Source organism: Bison bison, unplaced genomic scaffold (assembly GCF_000754665.1).
Source record: "Bison bison bison isolate TAMUID 2011002044 unplaced genomic scaffold, Bison_UMD1.0 scf7180017864465, whole genome shotgun sequence".
Taxonomy (NCBI): domain Eukaryota; kingdom Metazoa; phylum Chordata; class Mammalia; order Artiodactyla; family Bovidae; genus Bison; species Bison bison.
Genome location: NW_011495026.1, coordinates 3366215 through 3385488, shown reverse-complemented (window position 1 = coordinate 3385488; position 19274 = coordinate 3366215). Strand labels below are relative to the sequence as shown.

General features: G+C 42.7%; 1 protein-coding gene across 4 annotated transcripts in view; it reads left to right on the top strand.

Moving 5' to 3' along the window:
- The window catches only part of JADE1 (jade family PHD finger 1), a 57147-nt gene that overhangs the window by 2672 nt on the left and 35201 nt on the right, over window positions 1-19274 (top strand). For all 4 annotated transcript variants that reach the window (XM_010860235.1, XM_010860236.1, XM_010860237.1 and 1 more), the window contains exon 2: window positions 16207-16284. In XM_010860235.1, the coding sequence (XP_010858537.1) occupies window positions 16233-16284 (52 nt within the window). In that variant the 5' untranslated portion in view covers window positions 16207-16232. The remainder of the gene's footprint in view (window positions 1-16206; window positions 16285-19274) is intronic.

Here is a 19274-nt window from a genome sequence, read left to right as displayed (position 1 = left end):
CCCGGCGGGCGCCGTGCGGTGCTTTCTCCGGTGCGGGGCGGCGGCCCAGTTCTCCCCGCCCCGGGATCCCCGCCTTCCTGGGGTCCTCAGCTTTCTCTGTCCTGCCCCCTTCCCCCCTCACGGGCTCTGCATCCCAGAGTCCTCCGCCCCCGGCTCTCCTCGCCCCGGGCCCCCCTCCCCGGGCGCCCCTCCCCGGTTGTACCCCCCTCTCCCCGCCCCGGCTTTTTCCACCCTGGGCTCACCTCCCCGGCGCGCGGGGGCGGCCGTAGTCCCGGCACCCGGTGAATGCAGCGAGCAAACAAAAAAGCGGGCGATTTAAACGTGCCTTCGAAACCCGTTAGGAATGCATCGTCACCACGAGACCGTTTAAAAGCAGCTTTGGCTGGTTTTCTAGTAACTAGGAGGCAGGCGCCCCACCTCGCTTCGGCGGGGTGAGGGTCTGTCGCCTTCTATTTACCACAGCTGAGGGGGAATTTAAATTTTCTCTTTGTAAAGTGATAGCTGCAGTTGAATGACTTAAGACGGCTACGTTTTTAGGAAATTGAGAGAGAATCTGAAGTTTCCATTAATGGAAATACTTAGGGGCTCCTTTCCCAAAGGTTTTTATTAGGTGAACTATTTTTCCTTTTTAGAAAACCCGCTGTGAACGGCTAGCTCTCTAGTTACTTGTACCTCAAGGCTAATACCGTTCAAAGTTAATGAACTAGTTTTGAGATACAGAGAAATTACTTCCCTGGAAGCTGGTTTAGGTAGTGATCCACCAGTGGTTAGAGATTAGGAAGTTGTGTTTGACCAGATCGCCGCTAATCAAGATTTAATCACTTTTAGCTGGAGAAAAGGAGCGTTCAGTATAACTATACTTACACTGACAACACTTTTGATAAAATAATTTATTGTAGTAGAGTGGGCAACACATACTGGACAGATAAAGTGCGTGTTCTGTGTGTGACACTTGCTAGCAAATACCTTCACCCGAGAATTCTTAATGCCCTTTTGTCCCAACGATTTTAGTCTCATCTAATGCCACTTTTAAATCAGATTGACTTTGGTTATTTTGTTTTCTCCCTTAAGTTTATGTGTTTTTTATACGTTATTTGATGAGTTGGCATACATACCTCCTCCTTACAGCAGCCAGAGATAAAAGGAGTTGCCTGAACTTGCAGTAGAATTTGAACTTGATTCCATCTTAAGGTCATAGGCTGCTTTCTAAGAAGAAAATTTGAGTGGGTTGTAACAGAGATTTTTAACTTTTACAAAGGTGGATGTATGTTCATTTAGAAAGAACAAGATTCCCCACCCCCTACAAGTTGCTCCTCCATCACCAGACAGGTTTTCAGCCTATAAGTGAATACTTTGGTTTCCCATTGCAGAGGTTGAAAGAGTAGCTATAAAGGGAAAATAGTGAGAAATGATGAGTGTGTGAAAAGTGGGAACAGGAGAAAAAACTTTTTGGAGTTTAAGGACATGTTGTATTTTAGAATGAACAGTTGCTTAGCCCAGAGACTTTGGGTAGAAGGATTAACTAAAAAAGCAAACAAAACTTGGAGGACTTGGTGAGAATACAAACACATCTCCATGTGTTTCACCTTCATAAATAATTGATTTTTTACTACAAAGAGCCCTTAGTGGCTTAAAGTATTGTTACAGAAATGGTGTTATTTTACATGTACATGTTTTCAACTAGAGAAGCACATATAAAAACACATTCCTATCACCTAGAAATCATCATTTTATCATTTTCCAGGTAATTGTGTATACATATGTATAATGACTCATACTGCCTGTACAGTTGTGTAAGGAGTGTTTTTTCCTCCTGTTAGCTAGCTTGTCTATTTGGGATACATTCAGATTTTCTTCCTTGGCCTCCAAATACAACAGCAGCTTTGTCTAAAACACTGTCCAATCAAAGATCATTGCATCTCGTTATTTCCTGTAAGTAGACACTAATCTGTAGTAACTTTTTGACAGAACCTATGACATTGAGGAGGCATGTCTTCGGAGTTAATCATGACTGGATTTGAAAAAGTTAGAATTTAAGTAGCATTTTTTTTTGTGTAATTTAGAGTCTTCAGTTTGAAGATTATTTGAAAACTGTTTTAAAGAAATTTGCCTGATGTATTTATCTGCACACTTGCTGAGAAAAAAAAAATTAACTGTGTTTCAGTACTGAGGTGGTTAGAACAGCAAACATCTAGACATCAGACACGGACCAAGTCTTGTATTTTTAGGCATTGTCAGGAGTGAGGAGGAGACAGATGACTCTCACAGTTCTGCTTGCTTGCTTCCTTTCTGTTGGTGAAGCTCTTTCCTCAGTAATACGGGGCACCTGTTACACTATTACAGTTCATGGTCTGTCAGAATTTGCGTTGTATGCCCAGTTTTCCTACATGGTTAATAAACAAGACATTCTCTAGAGGAAAATATAACACTTTTGTCAATATCTTGCTGCTTATTTGGATTGGCATTGAAATGCTTGACTTAATTGGTCAAACAGTGGGAGTTATACCAATGTTAAACTTCTTTGTCTCTGTTCAAGCCTGTGATAGTTAGAACACTGTTGCCTTGTTTAACAGTAAATTAAAAAAAAAAATTCAAATAAAGGCTGACTTTGCTTGGAGTTGTTAGTTTCTTGGATTGTATCAGAAGCCTGATAGGAACCTTAATTGGCAAAGTTTTAGTTCCTGAGTCAGTAGGTTGTTTCCTTTAAAGTTTTAGTGTTCAGCTGGTTTTCTCTGTATTAAGATCTTGTTCAGTCATTAAGCTGTGTCCTACTCTTTGCAACTTCATGGACAGCAGCATGCCTGGCTTCCTTGTCCTTCACTGTCTCCCAGAGTTTGCTCAAACTCATGTCCATTGAGTCGGATGTTGCCATCCAACCATCTCATTCTCTGTCACCGCCTTCTCTTCCTGCCTTCAATCTTTCCCAGCATAAATGTCTTTTCCAGTGAGTCGGCTCTTCTCATCAGGTGGCCAAAGTATTGGAGCTTCAGCATCAGTCCTTCCAGGGAATATTCAGGGTTGATTTCCTTTAGGATTGACTGACTGATCTTCTTGCTGTCCACGGGACCGTCAGATGTCTCCCTCAGCATCAGAATTCAAAAGCATTGTAAAAGCATTGTATCTGACTCTTTGCAACCCACCAGGCTCCTTTCTCCATGGAATTCTCCAGGCAAGAATACTGGAATGGGTAGCCATTCTCTTCTCCAGGGGATCTTCCTGCCCCAGAGATTGAACCCAGGTCTCCTGCATTTCAGGCAGATTCTTTACTGTCTGAGCCACCAGGGATGCCCATTTGAAGACCTGGCAGCACTTTATTTGGTAATGTATTTAAAATTTGGACAGTTGATATGTTTATTATATGTAGTATATAAAATTCAAAAAGTTGAGACAATTGAGAGTCTTGCTATTTGCTTGGTGAAAGTGAATGGGAGAGTCGCTCAGTCATGTCTGACTCTGTGACCCTATGGACTGTACAGTCCATGGAATTCTCCAGGCCGGAATACTGGAGTGGGTAGCCTTTCCCTTCTCCAGGGGATCTTCCTAACCCCGGGACCAAACCCAGGTCTCCCGCATTGCAAGCATATTCTTTACCAGCTGAGCCACCAGGGAAGCCCAGGAATACTGGAGCGAGTAGCCTATCCCTTCTCCAGCGGGTCTTCTGACCCAGGAATTGAACCCAGGTCCTCCTGCATTGCAGGTGGATAGAAGCCTATTTGCTTGGTGTGTTTATACAAAGAATATTGATAGGTGATTGTGAGGGATTTATATTTTGGTATTTTCACAGATGGTTGGCTCTGATGGAATAAGTAAACTCTGCATTCCTAATAAATGGGAGAGTGCTCCTGGAGCCCCTTTTTGCCTTTCAGTTGAAGTGGCATCTTGTTAAGTTTAGGCAGGGCTGAGTGTCGTGGAACAGAGAGAAAATTTAGTCTAAGAGAATGTTGATTGTGACTCTGGCCATGTTATTGTGGCTTGGCCTTATCTAGCCTAGACTTTGAAAGTTTATTCAGGATGTCTTCCTTACCTGAAAGCAACAAAAATAGGAAGAGTCTGGGTATTTCCATTTTTGAGTCCTTTGTTACCTCTAGACTAGTGGTGTATTACGTGCCCTTAACAGGTGTTCAAGGACCAAGGTTTTAATGAATGCTCTAAAACAAGTTACGTGTTTACTTTTTTTGCTTTTGGTTCTTCAGGTAGAGTTAAAGACTGTTAAGGTGATTGAGGGCAGTTGAAGTAAGTTCATTTCTTTAAACTTCGGTTCTTTTGGGCTGATTTGTTGAAGGAATTAAATCACACTTTTCTCTTGTTTTGAAAGCACTTCCAGCTGGCAATAATATATAGTTTTTAATACTGATCTGCACAGGATCAGACATTTAATAATGTCTGCACAGGAGATTTTATTAATTTGAAAATTCATGACAGCTTCTAAGACAGTTTCTAAGCAGTTATTTTAAGTGAAGGTTTCACTGGGGAGAGTCCAAACTGAAGAATAAGATGAACATTTTTTTCTTTTATTCCTTTCTCCAGAGTAAGCAGCAAGAATTGGCAAGGTTAACAAGTTGCTGGAGTTGGAGCTGCCTGGTTTGCGTTTGTTTAGCACAAAGTACACTTAACATGATTTAAGATTTTTCTTGATTAGTCATGGTCATTTTTATGACCATCAGTTATTTCAGTGTTGAAATAAAAAGATGCACTTTAGATGTGTAGGCTGAGTACTTGTGACTTGTAACTTTTTTAAGGTCAAGGACACTTGAGATCCAAAACCTGTGGGAACCTCTCCAGCAGAAAAAGTGAGTTACTCAAAAATTTGCATGTCATTTCAGGGTCTGGATGAATACTTTTAAGTGCATCCTTGGATTTCAATTTGGCATTTAAATTCTGGTGACATCTTTTTATGATTTCTCTCTGATCCTTTTATATCACTGTTAAACCACACATTATAGTTAAAATGCCTGTCTAGAACGGTCATTTTTCTGCTTATTGGTTACTGGCTTGAAAATCAGATAAGTTTATTAGTTGTTATAACTTAGTGTACACTGGCCCCAAGAAGGAGCCTCAGGGGTTTTCCTTTGAGAAGAATTCACAAGTTTCTAGACATGGCTTTAATTTAAGTTGGCTTAGAACACCACCCTCCTACCCCGCCCTCTTACCCCCTTACTGCTAGTCTGTTGATCAGTAGCAGAGATCAGTAAACTATTTTAGTAAAGGGGCCAGATAGCAAATGTTTTAGGCTCTGTGGGCCTGATAGTCCCTATTACAGCTGTTCAACTCTGCCATCCTAAATGCGAAAGCAATCAGTGGACAAAAAGTAAATGAACGAATGTGACTGTGTCCCAATAAAACTTTATTTACAGATAGTGAAATTTGAATTTGGGATAATTTTCAGGTGTTCTGAAATGTGATTCCCTCTCCCAAACCATTTACATACATAAAAACCATTCTTATGTATTGAGCAACAGCAGGTTGTAGACCCCTAATTTATAATGACACAGCCATACCTATATATATATATTGAAAACCTGTACTGTAGTATACATACCTGTAGAACAGTATATACCTGTAGTGTAGGATGTGCATGCATGCGTGCTGAGTCTCTTCAGTCATTTCTGACATTTGTGACCCTATGGACCTTAGCCCGCCTGGCTCCTTTGACTGGGTTGCTGTGCCCTCCTGCAAGGGAGTTTTCTGACCCAGGGATCAAACCAGTGTATCTTACAGCTCCTGCATTGGCAGGTGGGTTCTTTGCCACTAGTGCCGCCTGGGAAGCCTGTAGTATAGTATAGTGATACAGTTTTAGCTAGTCACCAGCTGGGACTGAATTCCGTTTCTGATAGGAACCTGAAACAAGTTGAAATCAGAAGTTTGTTTGATAAATATGAAGGCAGTTGACTCAACTCAGGGCTGTGGCTCCTAACTCTTTGGTTCCTAGATAGTCTTTGAGGGTAGGATGTGTAATACAGGACCCCATGCACCTTGCGAAACACAGCTAGGTAGTCACACCCTCCCAGGAGGCCGGGCCAAGAGGCCCTGCGTGAGGGAATATACATTATGACCTGGGACTGCATCCAGAGGGAGACGTTTCCAGAGGAGTGTGATGTCTCTCCACGTAGGGTGTGTGTCACACCAATCCGAAGTGAATACCTGCTGCTCAGAGGACACGTGGCCCTGTGATAGTGTTCAGGGAACCACTCGTGTGCAGTCTGTCCAGCTCTCCAGCAGGCAGAATGGCATTTGCAGCCATCTTCACATCAGCTTGCCAGGAAATATGTTTCAAGTTCTAAGTTAACAGACTGTTTGTTGAGTACATTTTAGTTGTCTGACCCCAGATAACATGTAGTCCATGGCCTTAATCTTCACGATAACCTCTTTCTAAATCTCAGGAGGTGTCCAGGAGCAGGAAGCCCATGGTCCCGTCACCTGGGAGGAGGATGGATGGCACAGGTCTTTGATTCAGCCTCTGGCTTTGCCCTAGACCCATCTGTGTGTCTTTGCTCTTGCTGCTTAACCTCTCCAGAACTTACTGTACGTACTTCCTTTTAAAATTAGGAAAGGTAAATTACCTCCAAAACATTTTCTGGAGATTAAGTTAGGATTTTATGTGTTTCTTTGGGGAAGATGTCCTGTAGACACAATCCATGGCTGAGACTGTTTTCAGCTTTAGCCTCAGAGACTACATTGCAGACCTTGCTGCTAGGTTTTGAGACTGTCCTATGTTTCCGTGACTGTAGTAACAGGACTTGTACAATTGTGATGAAATGTTTGTTTTAATATATAATTCAGATGATGTGTAAATGGAGTTTTTGTTGTTAAGTGAGTCATCTAGATCTTCTAGTGTACAACATTGGAAGTCTGAATTTTTTTTTTAAACTGTATTTTAAAATTTTTTGGTGACTTAACATTGTTAGTGGTAACTGATAGTTTCTGACAACCGGCTATAATCAGGGAACAAAGTTCCTCAAAACAGCTGCATTTCAGCCTGTGCACAGTGTAATTGTCATTAGCTGGTTGAGTCTGGTTTCTGCAGAAGCTGCTTTGTATATCCTGTATAAGAACATCTGGTTTGAGCATTTAAAAATCTTTTAAAATTACCCTGTAGTCACTTTGCATTTATTGGCTTATTCTTCCAAGAGTCATATAAGGAAGTGTAGACTCCTTTCCCATCCTTATTTTGACATTGGTTCATTCAGAACTATCTCCTGCTAACACTTAGTTTTTTTTTTTTTTTTAAGTGTTACTCTTCAGTGAAGTTTTAGAGTTTGATCTGGAGAATGTGCATGTGTATGTGTTAAAAATTAGAATTTGGTTCAAAGATCCCAGGGCTGAATGGAACACAAACGCCTCATTGCAGTGAAATGTTATATAAAAAACTATCTTTTCATATATTATGAAGAGATTGGTCTTATGTTTGTTTTCTCCAGTAATTTGTTAAAAAAGAAAAAAGTGTGAAAAGAGGACCTATAGGGCAAAATAGACTGCATCTTTCATGTGAATTTTGACACAGAGTGATAGCACTGTGTTAAGTGTTAAGGAGGATTCTGAGGTCACGCCTGGGCTTGTGGAAAAAAAGAATGACCTAATTTATTAACCATGCTTGCCATGGGTAGAGGAAATGGTGTGTTTGGTAACCATCTCTGGAATGTAGCTCCCCCCCCCCCCCCAAAAAAAAAAATAGTACTGCTCTTAAAATGGATAAGAGGTTGAGTATTTATTTGACTTTGAATTCTTTAAAGGTAGTTTAAACCCTAGTTTTCTTGTCTGAGTTAGTTTTTCTATTCTTAACTGCATATATTTTTAGTGACCTGCTACTGGCATACTGGCTATTCTAATGTTTTGAAAACTTTCACTTTTGAATTAAATAATGAATGAGTGATAGTAGCATTTTACGGCATTATCCTATTACCTTTTCTATTTTTTTCCTCCTATGCTATTTCATCAGGTATTTTAAAACAAGATAAGCCTTTGATACCGCATCTCAGGAAGGAGGTGGAATATATGTAGTTTATTGGTAGCTGCTCATTTTAGGCTGGTGCCTGTGTGGGGCCAAGAAGCTGTGCTCCCAGGGTCTTCTATAATGTGAGGAGCAAGAAACAACGGTTCTGGATTTTTAAATCTTTACTATTACAAATAGCATAGTGCAGGATCATGGTAAAAAATTAAAATCATCTAAAATGTCATTCAGTTCAGTTCAGTCACTCAGTTGTGTCCAACTCTTTGCGACCTCATGGACTGTAGCACGCCAGGCCTCTGTCCATTGCCAACTCTTGGAGTTTACCCAGACTCATGTCCATCAAGTTGGTGATGCCATCCAACCATCTCATCCTCTGTCATCCCCTTCTCCTCCTGTCCTCAGTCTTTGCCATCATCAGAGTCTTTTCCAATGAGTCAGTTCTTCACATCAGGTGGCCAAAGTATTGGAGTTTCAGCTTCAGCATCAGTCCTTCCAGTGAATATTCAGGACTGATTTCCTTAGGATGGACTGATTGGATCTCCTTGCAGTCCACGGGACTCTCAAGAGTCTTCTCCAACACTCCAATTCAAAAGCATTAATTCTTCGGTGCTCAGCTTTCTTGATAGTCCAACTCTCACATCCAGACATGACTACTACAAAAAACCATAGCTTTGACTAGATGGACCTTTGTTGGCAAAGTAATGTAGGTCATATGCTGTAAAAGGTCATAAATGTAAATAAAATTTCCCAACCTATTCAGTCTAGAATTCTGCAGTCACTCCAGGAATTCTGAGTAGATGGAAACGGGTAGAAGCTCAGGGTTGGAGTCCATGATGTCTGGTTGCCTATATTGTTTGGGGTGAATTCATGGAAAGAGAACAAAAATACATCCCAAATACAGATGGTTGGAATATTTTGTCATAACTGCTCTTCAGGTGCTGACTGTAGTTGTCATCAATTACAGAGACTAAGAGGGATTTAATAGATTATTTTAGGGCTCATAAACAGAGATTGGATTAATTTATAAAGAACTTAATGGTAAACTAGTGTGTTACAGCACTTGGATTTTATTAGTAACATTCACAGGGATGAATATTGCATTTATGATTATCTGGGCAGTTATTAAAATCTTCTTTCTGGTAGCGGTGGTAGGTTATTTGTTGCTAATATAAACTCTTTCAGCTGAATATTTTCAAGTAGATGTCTCTGCAGAGACTGTAGTAGCTTGGGCACCATGTCCTTTAAACAAATTTTGATATATGACATTATAACAGACACAGTTTTATAAGTTCTTTTTTTCTGAGTTGAAATATTTAGACAAGATTAAAGCTTTTAACACTTAAGATCTAAGCAGTTTGTCAGTTATATCAAATCTATGACTGTCTTTTTGACCAGATATAATTTTCTGGTTAAAGTGAGAAATCTGGGTTTGAGTTACAGTCACACTAGTATTTTTAAACTCTGAGCATTTGAATTTAGATAGTGTTGTTAATTTGAAAACTTTATGTCTAAGAGATTAATGTTTGCTATAAAAACTGAGATAAGAAACCAGCTGATCTTGTTCACATTCATTTATGGATAAGAGATTACTTTGAAGTATAGGTCATTATTATATTTGGGTATTTTATTTGGGGTAATATATAGTCATTGAATGGAGAAGGAAATGGCAACCCACTCCAGTATTCTTGCCTGGAGAATCCCGTGGATGGAGGAGCCTGGTGGGCTACAGTCCACAGGATCGCAAAGAGTCAGACGCGACACAGTGACTTCATTTTCACTTTTACTTTCATACTCACTGAAGATAAGCAAGAAGATCTATTAAGAAACTATGAGTCTTTCTTTATGGGGGAAGTATTAATAGTCTATGACCAGTGACTAAGGGAACAAATCATGTTGCATAGTGTTGAAAAATAATATTTGAATGTCTGAACTTAGCAAATAGAGCCACCTCATTACAAAATCTTTTGTCTTTATGTAAGACTTCTTGGTGTCTGAAAGTCCGTTCTTTAATGTATGTTTTTATATTATACATATGCTAAATATATTTTAAAATATAGTACATTTAAATATTAGATTATTAACTTTGACAGAGCATGGAAGGACACCTTATAAATTTGAAAATAAATAGAAGTTACTCCAGTTAAAGGTCAATTAGATATTAAAGTGAAGTGTCTCAAATTCTATAAAGCTGAGTTGAACATGGGATAGAGTTTACATACAGGAACTCGTTCATCCATCCTGCATTGCGTGGGTGTGTTCAGTCACTCGGTCGTGTCCGACTCGTTGTGGCCCCATGGACTGTAGCCCACCAGGGTCCTCTGTCTGTGGGATCTTCCAGCAAGAATACTGGAGTGGGTTGCCATCTCCTACTCCAGGGGATCTTCCTGACCAAGGGATCGAGCTCAAGTCTCTTGACTCCTGCGTTGACGGGTGGATTCTTTACCACTAGTGCCACCTGGGAAGCCCTGTTCATCCACTGCATTAGTTATGTATTAAGTGATACACAGAGAAGGAATATGTAGGAGGTCTTTGAGTACTTTCTAGAACTTCTTGAGAGTGAAATAAGAATGAAAACATACTGGACAAAATCGATACTTTGAATGAAAAAAATAGCCTTTCTGCATATAAACCATAAGCAATGAAAATCACTAGGGTGCAATCCTTAATATAGCCGTAGTGTTTATGGCCTGATAAATGGTGCCTGTTCCACCACAGAATAATTCTAATAACTGGACAGTTCCTCAAATCTGTCTTTTTCTCAGGTGTAGCGCTGAATAAACATCCTGAAATTCTTAATCATCTTATTCTTTTGTAAAAGTTCTTCTTTCTGTCCTCCAGGGTCATTTCTCATTCTTTCTTGGCTAGAGTCACATACCAGTCACGCCTCCCTGTTACCACACCCAGGTCACTAAATTTGTTCCCTTGCAAATTCCTGAACCAGTTGGGGATGGGTTCCTTCAGCTAAGGGCTGCTCTTAGTGCTTGCCAATTCCCCACTCTAATTTCAGTCCAAGGAAAACATAAATTTGAAGGTTTTGAGGCAGCTTGCTGTCTCATGTACATATCCTGTGAAAGTGTTAGTTGCTCAATCATGTCTGACTCTTTGCAGCCCTGTGGACTGTAACCTGCCAGGGTCCTCCATACCAGGCAAGAATGCTAGAGTTGGTTGCCATTTCCTTCTCTGGGAAATCTTCCTGACCCAGGGATTGAACCCAAGTCTTCATAACAGTTACCACACTGCAGCTAGTTATCTAGATATCTGCTTACTGTATCTGCCTCTGGGCCATTCCCTACCTTGTTCATCATATCTTTGGCATCTACCTTGATACAATTGAATGAATATGTTAACTAATCCACTGCTTTTTAACCCATGTGGCAGGAGAGGCTGAAGGAGAGCGATCTGCATGCAGGATGTTACCTGTGCTTCCCGAGGAGATGACACCCTGAGCAGCTACCACTTGCGCTTGGTTGTCTCGGCTCACCCTCCCTGTTTCCAAAGGATGGTCACTTGACTGATCCAGCCAGCGTCTTTGGCCAATGACTTCCTCTTACTTGGCCTTTCTAGGCAGTGTTCAGATTATAATCAGGCTTCCTAGGTGGTTTTTTTTGCTTTTTGGGCAAAGTCCCAAATGCCTAATAATTAGTATTTTGTCTACTTAGCTGTTATGCTTCTCATGGCAAATGGACACTCCAGGCTCCTGTAAATTGTATCACTTTGAAGCCAGTTTTGATGAAATCAGATAGGATGTTAGAAGAGCCCTGTTGAGGACTGGACCCAGAGTTCCGGGGGTGTCTGTTGTAGCTGCCCTTTGAAGTCTTTTTTTTTTGAAGTTTTGCTCAAGACCCATTTCTGTGAAGTCTTTATTTCACATTTAATCCAAGAGAATCTCTGTTCTCTAGAACTTAACTATAACCTTTTAGAGACACACATGTATAAACCATTTGAGTGATGATGCAAGGCAGGAGTTGATTGCGTGTTAAAATAGTACATTAAAAGGCTGAGTGAAAAAGTTCTAAAAGATGAAAAAGGTGAAATGAGTGGTACTGAATGTAAGTGGTTTTACTTGGAGTGGTGGGATGGTACTTGGTGGTTTTGAGCTGAGCCCTGGAGAAGGGATGGGATTGGGATGGATGAGTGAGGAAGAAAGGGCCAGGGAGCACTGGGAGTAGACGCTGAGGCTGGAAAGAAGAGGTGTTTATGATAGAGGCCAGGCAAGCTGGTTAGGGGGTCTTGGTAGGAGAGATGTTTGGGTAGAGCAGGGAGGGGCCAGGTGGTGGAAAACCTGGGTTTCTAGCTGGAGCCATTTGCAGTATGAAACGGAGAGATTGGTGGAGGAAATAGCTTGGAGAGGTCACCTCATAGGATGGATTAATTTGCTGTAATAATTCCATAAAGAAGGCTGAGCATTGAAGAATTGATGCTTTTGAACTGTGATGCTGATGAAGACTTGAGAATCCCTTGGACTGCAAGGAGGTCAAACCAGTCAATCCTAAAAGAAATCAACCCTGAATATTATTGGAAGGACTGATGCTGAAGCTCCAATACTTTGGCCACCTGATGCAAAGAGCCGACTCATTAGAAAAGACCCTGATGCTGGGAAAGATTGAGATTAGGAGGAGAAGGGGTGACAGGATGAGATGGTTGGATGGTATCATCGGCTCAATGGACGTGAGTTTGAGCAAACTCTGGGAGATAGTGAAGGACAGGGAAGCCTGGCATGCTGTTGTCCATGGGGTTGCAAAGAGTTGGACTCAACTCAGTGACAGAACAACAACAAAGAACAACAACAAAGAAAACCGTGGTCATGGAGAAAGGAAGGATAGTGCCTAAAGCAGTCTAGGTGTAGGTGGCTAGAGACCTGGTGGGCCAGTAGGGGGACTTGAAAGGATCACATTTTATGAAATGATGAGCCTTTGCAATTGAACAGAAAGGTAAGAAAGGATTGTTGTTGATGTTGCTTAGTCGCTTAGTCATGATTCTTTGTGACCCCATGGGCTTTAGCCCACCACGCTCCTCTGTCCATGGGATTTCCCAGGCCAGAATACTGGAGTGGGTTCCTGTTTCCTTCTCCAGTGGATCTTCCCGACCCAGGGATCGAACCCACACCTTGTGCTTTGGCAGGTGGATTCTTCACCGCCGAGCCACCTGGGAAGCCCAAGAAGAGATACATATTAGTAAATAAGTGAGCAAATAGATTCTGAATATGAAGGCACTGCAGAGAGTAATATGCTAGGTTATATATATATATATATATATGTATGTATGTTAAATATACAGTGTTTCGCCCAAAATGTGCTGCCGCTTTTTGTTACCTCTTTGTTCTTCAGGACTCAGCTCAGAATCTTGCCAACGCCATCAGCGTGTGTTTCTCTAGTCTTGTGTTGACCACTGTCAAGCACTCACCATGTTGAATTCCTGCTGACCAATCTGTCTCCTCAGCTAGACCAGGAGCTCCCTGAGATCAGACGCGGTCGTTGTGCTCCAGCACCTCCTCATACATTAGACATTCAGATGTCTGTGGGATGCATTATATGCTATTACGTTTTCTTGCTGCTTTCTCTGGAGCGTTGCAAGTAGCCCTTTTAATTGATTATTACTTATCTTACTGCCATCTAGATAATAATCAGCGAGTGTCCTAAATGATGCTGAGGGCCCTCTGCTTGCTCTGTTGGTTTTCATTGGACAGATGTTTGCAGCTTACAACCACTGTATCGTGTGTCTTAAAGACAGTAACATGTGCAGACTTTGATTTCTTGATGGAGTAAGTAACCCCAGGTGAGATACATCAGCCTGATGTCAAGGTTTAAGTACCTCAGAGCCACGGAGGCGGCGATGCTGGTGTGCCCTCACCCCGTTACTGTGCAGGTTCCCTGGAGAAGTGCAGCACGCACAGCATTCTTCACCTCCTTTACTCAGGCTCTTTCAGGGCTGGTGAGAATGGAGTTCATTAGAAGGGAAATACTATTTTTACTTTGCTTTTACTTGCGTGTTTTTGCTTGGAAGTATTTTTGTGTGTTAGGAGCATCATCCGTTTGGCCAGTGCTTGCATTTTGCATATAGTGACTGTTGAAAGCATGTGCTTTCTCTGAGAGCTGTGTGTGAACACTAGGAAGAGAGCATTTTGATGTAAAAAGATTCTGAGTTTTCCAAACTCTTCTGTTTAGGTAAATGCTAGTTGTCCGAATCAGTGAAGATGCAGCCAACATTTGTTGCCTCATCTCTAGCCGGGGAGAGTTTAGGGACCTTCTCAGCCTCTTTCTCTTCCTCACCGTTCTTAACACCTGCTCACGATAGGGGGACTGCATTCTTCTTGCCCTGATGCTCCACACTGTGACTCTTAAGGAATTCCTCTTTAGGAAGCACTTTATTTTTCTCTTTTTCTTGCTCTCAAGCTCTCTTGCAGTGTAGGATTTAGGAGCTGAAGCTGCTACTGGGAACGAGTTGGTCTTTGCCTTTCTGTTTTCCCCTGGTGCCTCCTGACGGTTTAGAGGGGGAGGGCAGGGGTGCCTTCTAGAAAGTGGGAGGACAGCTCAGCTGTCAGCACCTGGCGTTTTGGCAGAGGGTGACAGGGCAGGGAGGATAGTCACGTGGGCAGGGGGCCACAGGAGTTTGCCGACTGAGGAACTTTATCTGGGGTGGGCCTGCCCTAGGTTGCTGGGTGTTAGAGTTACGGGTGAAGAGGGCTCTGCAGAAAAGCCAGGGCTGTGGGTGGGGCCTCACTGGTTGTAGATTTTATGACTGTAGATGCTACCTGTGACCCAGATCAGGACTCATGTCCTGGCTTCCTCTTGGAAATTCTTTTAATCATCTTTTGAAGAATCACGTGGTAAAAACATACAAACCTTAACTGGTGAGTGTCTCAGAAGGAAATTTCCAGTATAGATTAGAGGCCTGAATGTTTGAAAGAACCATATAGGTCTGCTTTGAAGGTGGGAGCAGATGCATTGTATGGAATGCTTTCAGCTTTTCTTGACTTCAGTTTTCCAGTTCCACTTAGAGCGGACCTTTGGGTTTTTATTTCTGACTTGTAGAGCAGTTTCTGTCTTGTTCTGTTCTAGCATAGTGATGCTCCACATTCTTTCCCCATGCGGTTCCTGTGTGCCCCACTCATAGAAACTCAACACACTGCGATGGTGGGATTCCCAGGGAGGGAGAGGTTGGGATATACTTTTCTGAGAGGCTGAGCGGGGAGGGGACGGCTGACCAACCATACTTTGACTTGGAAAGCCCTCCTCTCTCTTTGGGAATTACCGATATGGCAGTAGTATCTGGGTCCTAACGATGGCAAGGTGATGAGTAATTTTTAGTTTGGAAAAGCTTTTTGGTTGTGTTTGGAAAGCTGCCCTGTCTGAATATAACCTCATGGTCATCTGTGGGAGTTCGGTGGTGGCCATTCAGTCTCAGCCCACCGCCCTGTTTCTCTGTTCTGTGGTGATGGAGGCCTGTTACCACCAGTTGCTTGGCAGGAGCTGGCCGGGTAGACTGGGTGTCTGCTCAGACTGCTTTCTTCATTTGGTTGAGTTGGGTTGGACAAGGCCTGTAAGGAGTTGGGGAAAAGGTAGTGAAATTGGATTTTGCCTGCTTACAATGTGACCTTGGGCAGGTCACCGCCTAAACCTTTTAGACTTGAGTTTTCCTCCTGAGTAAAGGGGAGGAGTCTGGATAAGAATGAATTGCTGGGGTGTTGGAGATGACTAGGATAGGCATTTGCATTCCCAGTGTCCGATTTGTTTTGCTCCTAGAATTCTAGGTATTCAGTTTTTAGGATTCTTTCAGCAGTATTTGCCTGGGAAGCAATGCTGCCCAGAGCAGTGTAAATATTCACACATCCCGGCATAGCCCCATCCCTAACCACCCGCCCACCCCAATACACGTGTGAAATATGAATCTGTATATAGTGAGGAAGCACTGTGCTCATTGCCATGGGTTTTTTTCTGCAGAGCTTGCTGCCAGTCAGCTAAAGAGACTCCCGGAGTAGTTGTAGTGATAATGTCACAGGAGCAAGAGAGAAGCCTGGCACCTTTGGGAGACCTGCTGATGTGTAATTTCTCCACCTCTCCCCCCCCTTTTTGAACCTGTTCTGTTAATAATTGCACCTAATTACATATCTTTGGTCTTTTTACTGTTTATAATTCAAATGCTACTTAAAGCCGATTGTTTGCGTTTTGTGTGCTGTAAATCCTGGGCTGCCGTCTGAAGCACAACTTGCTGGTTGTGTGTTATCATCTTGGGTTAAGTGCTGTCTCATTGCTTTGCAGGCTGCCTGCTGTTTCCCGGGGAGATCATGAAACGAGGTCGCCTTCCCAGCAGCAGTGAGGATTCTGACGACAATGGCAGTAAGTCCTGCTTTGTTGTTCTTGGAGCCTACCAGGGTTTGGGTCCATGTAAAAACAGGATTTTTTAATGTAATGCTTTAAAGAGCTGAGGTGCTTCATGTATCAGGGAGGTCAGAAAAGAGCCAAGGCCTGAGTATCACATCTGAGTGGGATACTGCAGGTCTTTATCTTCCTGGGTGAGGTTGAACGCAGGCGGCATTCCTCAGGCTTCCTGTTTGTTGTCCAAAGGTGAATAATCCAGTTTCCAGAGTCACTGGTGTGTCTGTTTTTCCTAAACATCATTTACAGCACCTCACAGTTGTTCTTTATGAAAAGGGAACTTAATCGAAGCCAGTTAATTATTAACTAGTCCAGCCTGATACAAAGGGAGATTGGGCTGCCTGGTGTGATGTGAAAATATCAAGCACAGGTTTTTAGTAGGTCACGAGTCAGTGCTCTTCAGTGGATTTGTACATGACTGTATTTAATAATACTACTGTCTGCGACTCAGCTCTCTGGCATCCTCATATTTTCACAGTGCAGCTGAGAACCAGAAGTTAGTTGGCTTCCAGGCAGTCAAAATAAATGTCACACAGTGTCTGTGTATTGGGAAGCTCACAGACGACCCAGGGAAGAGTGTCTTTCAGATAACAAGGAAATTTTGAACCTAGCAGTGTGCCTGAGCTCTGGCCCATTATCTTATGTTTTGTATTACAGATCAGATTTGGGAAATCTTGAAAGAATGCTTGCTCTGCTGAGTGATGGGAAAGGTATTGGGCCTGTTTACAAGGAACTCTGTCTTTGACACATTACTCTCCATCAGAGCTGGATCTTATCAGGACAGTTGGAGATGGCTTTCTTATGCACTGTGGAAATGAATATATGTAGAAGACACACATTCAGAGGAGGGAGGGGCCAGGGAAGGAGTATGTAGGAATATATGTAGAAGACACACATTCAGAGGAGGCCAGGGGCCTCCTCTATAGAGGAGACGGGAGTTGAGCAGTCCTGAAGGATGAAATTGTTTTATGCAAACTGTTGTTTTTCTGTGCTCCAAGTTTTGGCAGATTCAGTTAAGTTCATTTCAGTTGCTCAGTTGTGTCTGACATTGTGAACCCATGGACAGCAGCACTTCAGGCCTCCCTGTCCATTGCCAGCTCCCGGAGTTCACCCAAACTCATGTCCATTGAGTTGGTGATGCCGTCCAACCATCTCATCGTCTCTTGTCCCCTTCTCTTCCAGCCCTCAATCTTTACCAGCGTCAGGGTCTTTTCCAATGAGTCAGTTCTTTGCATCATGTGGCCAAAGTATTGGAGTTTTAGCTTGAGCATCAGTCCTTCCAATGAATATTCAAGACTGATTTCCTTTAGGATTGACTGGTTGGATCTCATTGCAGTCCAAGAGACTCTCAAAAGTCTTCTCCAACACCACAGTTCAAAAGTATCAATTCTTTGGCACTCAGCTTTCTTTATGGTCCAACTCTCACATCCATACATGCCTACTGGAAAAACCATAGCCTTGACTAGACGGGCCTTTGTTGGCAAAGTAATGTCTCTGCTTTTTAATATCCTGTCTAGGTTGGTCATAACTTTCCTTCCAAGGAGTAAGTGTCTTTTAATTTCATGGCTGCAATCACCATCTGCAGTGATTTTGGAGCCCAGAAAAATAAAGTCTGCCACTGTTTCCCCATCTATTTGCCATGAAGTGATGGGACTGGATGCCGTGATCTTCGTTTTCTGAATGTTGAGCTTTAAGCCAACTTTTTCACCCTCCTCTTTCACTTTCATGAAGAGGCTCTTTAGTTCTTCTTCACTTTCTGCAGATTAAAAGCAGCAGAATTAAAAACAGCAAAATTAAAAACAGCAAATTAGAAAGCAAGGCTTTGCTGTGGGCAGCACACTGACAGCCAGCAGAACTATTAGAAACAGAAGAACTCAAACATAGTTTGATTGGAGCTTTGGGTGCAGGCATGGAGCAGCTCGGAGGAGAATTGGTGGTGATGGGAAAGCTGTGACCAGATGGGGAAGGGCTGTGACCCTCCCGGACAGACAGTGGGAGCTGACCTTTGGCACTCCCACTGGGAGTGAACTGGGTGAGGAAAGCAGAGGCCCAGGTGTGAGCGCTCCAGGCAAGGGGCTTGCCTTCTGTTTCAGGGGACTGTGTGAGGGGGCTGTACCCCACCTGTGGGAGCCGTTGGGAATGCCTTCTGAACTTCTTGGTACTTGTTGGTTCATGGCCCTCACTACTTGTTTTCTTTAATATTTACTTAGGCCTTTTACTCCTTGAGGCAAAAACGAGCTTAGGTATCCCTTTTCTGCACCTCTGGTGCCTGTCAAAGTGTCCTCTGGAGTTGTATGCACTCAGTAAGTGCTTGCTGAGTACACAGTGTCGTCCTGCAGCAATTGCAAAAAGGAAACATTGCTTTTTAGGTTCAGAATTAATCAGAAGAAGTGTTCATGAATTACTTCCAGTGCTTGATGAAAGGCCCAGAGAGGCCTCTTCCCCTGCATTTTTGGTTGAGGAACAGGTCTATGCTTGCTCTGACTCGGGCCTCTTGTCCACCTTGGAAGGGCTGAGTCACAAAAGGTTCTTCTCTCAGACTTAGACCCTTCTGCTTTCTGGAGTAGAGCTGCCCAATAGAAGGGAAATGTTGCAGTATAAGTAAGGAACTGAGTTTTAAAATTTTATTTAATCTTAATTAAAATTTAGAAAGCCACATGGCTAGTGATTACCGTAGTGGACAGTGTAGTTCTGGACCCTGGCCCAGTCCAGGCCTCGTCAGCTGCCCAGAGGCCCTTCCATTCATCATTGCCGGCAGACGTAACGAATCCCACAGCCTTTGTGGCTTAAACAACAGACATTTACTTCTCATGATTCTAGAGGCTGGAAGTCCAAGGTCAAGATGTTGGCAGGTTTGCTTTCTCCTGAGGGCTCTCTGCTTGGCTTGCAGACCGACTGCCACCATCTTACTGAGTCTTCACAGGTCTTTCCTATGACCATGTGCATCCTTG